Source organism: Dermacentor albipictus, chromosome 6, assembly GCF_038994185.2.
Source record: "Dermacentor albipictus isolate Rhodes 1998 colony chromosome 6, USDA_Dalb.pri_finalv2, whole genome shotgun sequence".
NCBI classification, from domain to species: Eukaryota; Metazoa; Arthropoda; class Arachnida; order Ixodida; family Ixodidae; genus Dermacentor; species Dermacentor albipictus.
Genome location: NC_091826.1, coordinates 104,224,098 through 104,232,767, shown reverse-complemented (window position 1 = coordinate 104,232,767; position 8,670 = coordinate 104,224,098). Strand labels below are relative to the sequence as shown.

Here is an 8,670-nt window from a genome sequence, read left to right as displayed (position 1 = left end):
CACTTCCAGAACTGCTAGTGGAAACAGGGCACTGGCAACAGCTGTCATCGTCCAAGTACACAAGTCAAATACTGATATGCCTATTATCCACGTCACATTGAACATGGATTCAAGCAACCACATGCCAGCCAGCAAAGTTTCCAGGTAGAACTTTGTGCAAATGCTTGTTGCAAATGCTGTTTCCACAGCAAAAAATTCCAAGCGTCCACACACAATACAAGTAAACTGAGACAGTTGCTTACAGTGATGTTTACATGAAGATTTGCAAAAGTAGATTTATTTCATTTGATTGTAGGGTTCTCGTCAAGAACAGCAAAGTTTTCCACTCGGCAGAAGCAGCACTCGGAGTGGGCAATACTCCCAGCAGATTAACGAATATTTGTAAATATTAAAAAAGATATTCCACAACATCAACATGAGGAATGCTTCTGTGGTTTGCACAAAAAACATTGCCAAAACTGGCATACCATATGCTGTGAAAACCTAACACACTGTTGAATATGGCACGGTAAGAAGAAGGAAATGGAAAAAGAACGAAAAAAAGAACAGTATGTATACTCCTGGCAACAAGAAACTTCAACAAGGTAATTAATGTTCAAGGTAGCACAAATGTCCATCTACTATCAAATATGAAAATATTGTGTCACGATACAAAATACATACATAGGTATAGCTCCTATAGGCAAATACCTTAACATTCACATGTGGGGCAGAATTAGAACAAATAATCGTCACGAAATATGCATCTGTAATCTCGGCATAACAACAAGCAAACAGTGAAATCATACAACATGGCCTGTTAAGTCATCAAAGAAAAGCAGCATGGGAATTTCCTTGCTGGCTTCAGGTGTCTCAGGTCAGCTCTTTGCAATGACGGCAGCAAAGCTAATGAAGTTCTTGGCACCTTCAAGACGATTGCACCCGTATGACATGCTGCACCTGGGGTCACAACGCAGATTAAAAACCAACTATTTGGCGACTGTAAAGGCCTTCCAGCTGAACCTGCTTAGTAAATATCGCAACAAAGGAGTTCAGATGCAAGCAATGACATTGCGATTATACATGGTCAGACGCCCAGCTCTACACAAAGAATATTTCTGTTGCTACAGAAAAAGAAGCATAATGGTATGCATGGACCTTTACAGTCATTGCAGCAGCGTCACTAGAGGAACGTGCTACACGCACACACACACATTGTGAAAAGGTCACCAAATTGGTTGTGCCAACCTGAAAGTTGACTCTAACATCCGCAAGGCACCGTTTTCTTTTGTCCACAATGAAAAGTACCATGTTCAGCCATTATCACAATGAGACGGCCGCGGAATGAAAACCGTTAAAAAGAAAAAAGAAAGAAAGAAAGAAAGACACAGCGAAGGAGCAAAGCCAGTGACTTGTTGAGATCGCTGCGAAACGCCGTGGATTCAGGTGCTCTCATACTCGTCCCAGCACCATCGCCAAGAGTGCCATGCGGATGTACATTCCGGCCTCGGCCTGCCGGAAGTATGCTGCTCGAGGGTCTGTGTCGAATTCCGGACTGCATAGAGGTAGGATAAAATGACACAGCAATGGTCAGTAAAAAAAAAAAGTATGCTAAATTAACTAATGCAGCTTTGCTGGCCAACCCCGGGTGCGTCCAGATACTATGCAACAACATAGCAATGTCGGCAATAAATCAGATTGGGCAGAGTGCCACTGGGCATGTTTGTGTCATTGTTTGGGGAAGGCCCGGTGCTTTTCCTTAGCAGCTCTGAAATAGAACTGTTAAAAATGCTTTGTGCAATATCCTGTGCTGCTTGCCAGCAGCAACTACCAGTGGTAAAGTATTTTCGTTTGCCACACAGGCTGTCGCTATGCTCAACCTGCTTGCCTCCAAGCACTTTGCATTTAAAAAAAAGAATTAAATTATGGGGTTTTACGTGCCAAAACCACTTTCTGATTATGAGGCATGCCATAGTGGAGGACTCCGGGAATTTCAACCACCTGGGGATCTTTAACGTGCACCTCAATCTAAGCACACAGGTGTTTTCACATTTTGCCCCCATCGAAATGCGGCCACCATGGCCGGGATTTGACCTCGCTACCTCGTGCTCAGCAGCCCAACACCATAGCCACTGAGCAACCACGGCGGGTCACTTTGCATTTAGGCTTAGCCTATGGAAGCATTGACTTTTTGTTCGGGCCTCCTCCATTTTCGGCAATGAAAAATCAAATGAATTCTATTCAAGCTGGCATGATGGATAGAGAGGTTTAGCTTTGAAAGAACAGGTCTAAGCAGCACAAGCTTCTTATTAGTGAGGCAGGGGTGGGCAAAGATACTTTGCAATTGCACAATGATGCAAGATGCTCGGGAAACAAGTATTTGAGATACATATACAAGAAACTACCGCAATTATTGTATCCGATACGATACTTTCTATTTGTATCTTAAGATGCTTTAATACATTTGGAAATGTCTTATTATAGATCTGTATAACGTAGCAGAAGAAAGTGTTTGCTTGGAAATTTATTAACTCTGACCAATCTTGTTTACTTGAAAGAAAAGCATCTTAAAATTTTTGCGTTTCTTGGTCAAAGTAAAATATTTTCATTCCAGAACAATTTATTGGCGTTACTTTAGCTGCCGAACATGAAACCTCTTTATACGCTGTGCTGTCAGAGGTTTTTGCTTGTTGCTTTTGTAATTGATGGGAGTCGCTGCCTTGCTTGCTGACTAGTTAGCAGGTCACCATCTAATTACATGAACATCAGTAAGAAGCCTCTGCACGATAGCATAAATACTGCTGTGTAATTTTAACTTGCTGTAAACGTATCATACTCTGCGCATGTAACTAGTCCGAAAGGTTGCTTTTGGTGCATGCGAACAACAATCACGTGCACAACATAGCTGCCTTATGCACAAGTCTCCCGGAAACAGTATCATCCACACTTTGGTTCACAACAGTCAAACTTACATCCACGAGACCCTTTAAATCACTCATGTGTGAAAGCTATTAGATGCAAGGAAACCCCATTCTTGCATTCTTCAGACTTCGTAACAAAGCACCATGCAAGAGAAACTTCATAACGACACTATAGCAGCATCAGAATTTGCACGAAAGAGGCCGGATGCATTGGTGTACTTAGCACAGTATGGTGGCTATGAGCAAGTGCCTTGGCACAGACGCAACTAAAGTTGCAGTTTCGCCCGAAAGGTGAAGCAATCATTGGGACAGAAAATTAGTAGACAGCTATACGAAGTAAAGATAGAAGCTTTATCAGCCACATAAACTTGTGAACACAGGCATACTAATTAAATTTACAAGCATGGTGTCACGCCTGCACAAGTAAACCCGAACACATCTCGCTCGATGACTGCGGTAACTGGCTGTCAGAACGCTGGAGCGAAGAAGCACGTCATCAGCAGCGAGTGAATTGACTCTCGTGCTGCATGTCTCATCAATGCGTGATACGCCATGGAAATACTGCGTGCAGCGGAATGTGTCCCTTTTGAAGATCGTTTTCAAGATACAGTGGCCGCCCAGGCCACCCAAAGTAGATTGCCCCCTCCCCAAGGAGCTTCATGTGACAGAAGATGGCGCGCTTCCTCCCTGCTTCCCTCGCCTGCGTGCGCAAGATTGAGCAGCAATCGCCGGCTCACCCTCACACACTTTCACTCGTACATACAGCATACGGTGCGCGGCAACGATTCTATTGCCCTTGGACTTATACAAAACCTCATGGCAATGGCGATGGTACAAATGTGCCTGGAGTGTCGATACGATTGCTATCGCAATAAAACATGACATCAAGCAAGAAATAATCGGCTGAGCACAGACATTCATGCACTTGTTTTGGTTGAGATGGTGCGAGTGCCACCACGTGACACTGCTCCACCAATAGAGACATGTGGAGATCATCACCTGCCCTCGCTGGAGGGCTCTGGGGGAAAGATAAAAGAATGTCGCTGTCTTTAGTTCTATTCAGGTGGTGTAGTAGCAGCAGTATCAGGGGACATATTCTACAATGACCAACTTCAGCGATACTATCACCTTGGCCATGCCTTGGCAGTCAGGCATGCGCTGCTTGACTGGTTAAACATTACATCATCTGACTGCCCAACCAACCAGTTAGTGCACGCCTGACGGCACTACTATCGTCAAGGTCACACCGTCAACGAAAGCGATCGTCGCAGAATGCGTCCACAGTTCGAAAAGGGGTGTTCAGCCAACGTTTATAGTTTTACACGGTGATGTTGTGACAGCAGTATCTTGTATCTTAAGATACACTATACATTCTTTCATGTATCGGAAATACAGATACTGATACATGTCTTGCCAGATGTATCATGATACAGATACAAGATACCCAAAGAGTATCTAAGATCGTATCTAAGATACATGTATCTTAGATACAAGATACCCAAAGAGTATCTAAGATCGTATCTAAGATACATGTATCTTAGATACTGCCCAGCACTGTAGTGGACTAACAGGCAAGCCTCTGCCAATGCATAACCACCTTAGTGTTCTAGTGATATTCGTAGGCTCAGTGGTTTGAGGAATGTTGAATGCATGTCGCTGCTAGAGGCAGCAACATATTCACTGCAGAACATGAACGGTAACCCCCATCCTGTTGACCTTTCTTGGTTAAGGTGCGGATATAATCAAGCGTTGCCAGCATGCATGGCAGCGGCCGGCAAAGTTGAATGCTGGCAATGCCAGGATCACCGAAAATTTGCCCACCTGTGTGGTTCGGCGCGTTCAATGTGGCCTGCAGTAATGCGGCAAACAGTGCCACAGCGCATGGGCACAAGTGCACAGTTAGCAAGCGCCTTTGTGTTTGATGAACGCACAAACTCGGCGCAATGTCTTGAGTGCAGCTGAACGGTAGGTCAGCCTGTGGACAGCGAGCCAAGACAGCGTGGGATGCACTTAGGTCTACTGACCCCGGTGTGACACAGGACATGCTCTATTCCTGTGCTGGCCATGCCAACATACGCCATATGCCTCCAGTCACACTGGCTGCATGGTTACGCTAGACTGTAGAGCGCCCACTGAGTGCTGGCCTGCATTACGCCAAACTTTATCCACGCCTTTATGAAGGACAGAGACAAGCATGTGAGACCCTTGATGCAGAATGCAGCAATGTTTAGTACCAAATTAGGAGGGGAAAACAATCTACATCATGTATAACTAATACATGACACACTGTACACACACACATATACGTGCACACACACACTTATTGCAAGCAAGATAGCAGTAGCAGCTGCAAAAGGCCAGAACTTAACCAGCTAATCTGTTTATCAAATAATAATTTGGAGGGACTGATTGCAAAAAGACTGACAACCACGTAGGAAAAGACAAGTAAAATTGTTTGACTGAAGTATAGAACTAAGCAACTGCACCTCCAGAATTACAACAAGCGCATGCCCAAACGCATCCTACTAGAGTGCGACAAAAAACCTCCCAGTTGAGTGCACATGAGGACTTTCTTATCTACAGAGAATCTCGTTGATACGATCCTGTTTCATATGATTTCCAGGTGCCAACGTCCACTAACGACCAACAGAGTTACACTTCGTTTTTGCCGGTTAATACGTTCACAGAAAATATGATATTTCAGCACCAATGTTCAGTGCGATGCCAAACTGCAATCGTGTAATACATTTTCTGGCCAATAGATCCCATGTGAACAAGAAAAAGTGCGAGTCGCACACGATCAAGAGCAACAGTTTGCCACAGCAGCTTCCCTGCAGCACAAGCCCATGTATTAAATGAAAACGCTGGTGTGCACCAGAGAATGAATCACCTCTTGGGTCGTCACATTCCGTATTCACAGCTGTCACCACCAATCCTACTGCGATAAGCATCTTCACCTATCTGTTTGATAGCGTGTCTGCAAGTGTACTGCACGTTTTCAATAGGCGATAACTGAAATGCGCCGCTGTCCCTGTTGCAAGCGGCGTGAAATGAGTGTCATGTTTTGTCTGGTGGCGATGTATTCTGCTGTTTCCCATCCGTTTGACTTAGTTCTGGATACTCTTTGCTGTCAAAACACTACGCAATAGGAAAACAACAAAGTGCATCTGGACGATTGAGCCCCACCATCTCGATGCACATCTGCATCTCATGCCACAGCGATTCTTGCCAAGCAGGCCCATGAGAAGCTCCTGCTGAGATGCCCCATCCATAGAAGAAGCTGACCCAGGTCGAATTCAAGGAGCGTAAAAGTAAGCTTGCCGAAGCCGCAAAAACAACAACTCGAGTCTCGGGCCGCTTGGGCCCCACCAGCGGAACGCTTCACATTACGTAGATGCTAACTACAATTGAGTCTGCCAAAGTTTTTGTGACTGACTCGTACGTTTTCCCGGTTAGTGCATTTTTTCTTGCATATGATTCCACAACGTATGAATGAGGTTCTACTGTATTCCTTTTCATTCTTCTTGATAAAAATAAGCTTCTACAACAGCCATACTGCCTGCTCCTAGTCCAGCAAAAAATAACTGCATCTAGAAGTTCTTGCTTACACGTAACCGCAGCAACAAGTGCAGGCAAATGCACAAATATAGCCATTCTTCTTTTCTTCCCTGCCCACATTGCTACTGTACGGTGCATCACATTGCCTAATAAATTTTTCTCGAAAAAAAAAGAAACAAGAAAGAAAAGAAAATGCATTGAAGACTCTGCATGCCTTTTGCCTTGGCAAGCTATAGAATTAATGCTGCCTCGGCAACACAGCCTTTTTCCCTCCCATCACTGCCACTCTAATGAAAGCTGTGCTGCCTGCAATGCTCTGCCAGTCACTCGGCCCTCTTGCAGCGTTCCCTTTTGATGCAAACTTCTTGCCTTATTCCAGGCATATTGTCGTAGGTAGGTTCTCACCTCGCATCACTCTGCGATCCCAGTCTTCGAAAATTCATGTCAAAGCTAACGGCCTTGGTATTGCTTATGAATGGTCTATGCTGCATTTGCCCGATTCTAACATGCCCTCGAATTGTGTGTGCATCAAAATTTTATGCCTTCAAAGCAGCAAACTAATGTAGAAATGACAGAGGACCTAAAAAAATAATAATAAATAATGATAATAAAAAATTGAACCTTACTTTTCCAGACTGGCAATTCATTTACACATAATGTTCATCACCACCACACTCAGACAGCACTTTCTGCTGTCTATGGATAAAAAAAAATATATTAGAGTAGAAGGGCTTTATACTAAAAGATTCTGTGCAATGGGATCTCGTTAACTTGGAAAACTGAATCCCGCTAGCTGTCTGTTCTGACCAACCTGTGCCTTAACCCTTTAAAGGTTTTTGCCGTACATGTACGGCGGCGGTTTTCTGTCACGCAAGGTCTTTGCCGTACGGGTATGGTTTCGACCCTCCGTTTGAAATTTCGCGCCATAATGACGATGCGTGCTTACTGGAAGGTGCTGCCACCTCTACAAGAAGCGTTTGAAATTTGTGCCACCTTCTTGGGGAGATAAACAGAACTGATTTCTAGCTTCAGCCCGTCGCGCAGACTGCAGCAACAGCCCTTTTGCGGTTTAGATTTCGCCGCGTGATCGCAACGGAGGCGCGCGAAACGTGCTTTTTCTTTTTGTCGGAACGCTATCGCAGGGGCTGCGGAAGTTGATTTCTATCTTGATTGGCACTGCTCTTAGCTTGTTTATCACCGCCGCTCGCAAGGTATTCTTGCTGTCTGCGGCAGCGCGCTTACGTGAGAGGGTGCCTCAGACCTTTGCCCAAGGCAGCCGCACGCAGAGATGATGTCATGTGTGCGCCAACACAACTCGTTGCTTCAAGAGAAGAACATACATGCATTTTAGGTGGGCAGACTGCGATAAGGCACTGCGCGAGACCCGTGTTTCAAGGAGTACCCCACTCTGAAATACTATTGAACATTTTGCAGTTCTGAGTGATGCCGATACCAAAATACTGTTCCTAATTTTTTTTTTACTATTTATTCCTGACTTTATACATTTTGTAGATTCAAGATCTGCAATAAAGTAATTTGACCACCTGGGAAAGTTTTTTCAAAATAATTCGACCCTCAAAGGGGTAATAATAATAATAATAATAATAATAATAATAATAATAATAATAATAATAATAATAATAATAATAATAATAATCCCATTTTATGTCTACAGCAGGACGAAGGCTTCTCCCTGTGATCTCCAATTACCCCTGCCCTGCGCCAACCGATTCCAACTCCTGTGGCTTATTATACATCAGATGCTCGTAAACTCAGATGCATTTGACCCTGTGCCACTCATCGCATTTGCAGTCAAGCAATTAGCTAGGGGCTGCGTTGCAAAAGAGTGCACCCTCGATGTCTGCAAACTAGCGCCCTTTGCTACTGAGAGGCTGGCTTTCCACAGAGCTGAGACGCGCAGCGGCTAAGCATGCTTAGCAGGTGAAATATTGGCAGTAGCGTGAAATTATCACAAAATTCAAAGTGATATCGGACACACATTCTTAGATTAGACAGACGGAAACGCTAATCATGTTTGCTCCCACACAGCCAGTAATACATTCGATTTGTTTTGAATGTATACAACTGTCGTATACACTGAATGTCGTATACAACTGAGTATTTGAAAATTTCGGAATACCTAGTTTTTTAATCGAATATTACAAATACCAAAAATATATTATTCAATCATTAAAAATTTTTGGATATTAGC

General features: G+C 44.0%; 1 protein-coding gene across 3 annotated transcripts in view; it reads right to left on the bottom strand.

The window, feature by feature from the left end:
• Nucleotides 1–238: 238 nt before the first annotated feature.
• The window catches only part of r (carbamoyl-phosphate synthetase 2, aspartate transcarbamylase, and dihydroorotase rudimentary), a 187,027-nt gene continuing 178,595 nt past the window's right edge, over nt 239–8,670 (bottom strand). For all 3 annotated transcript variants that reach the window (XM_070541176.1, XM_070541178.1, XM_070541177.1), the window contains one exon: nt 239–1,534. In XM_070541176.1, the coding sequence (XP_070397277.1) occupies nt 1,432–1,534 (103 nt within the window). In that variant the 3' untranslated portion in view covers nt 239–1,431. The remainder of the gene's footprint in view (nt 1,535–8,670) is intronic.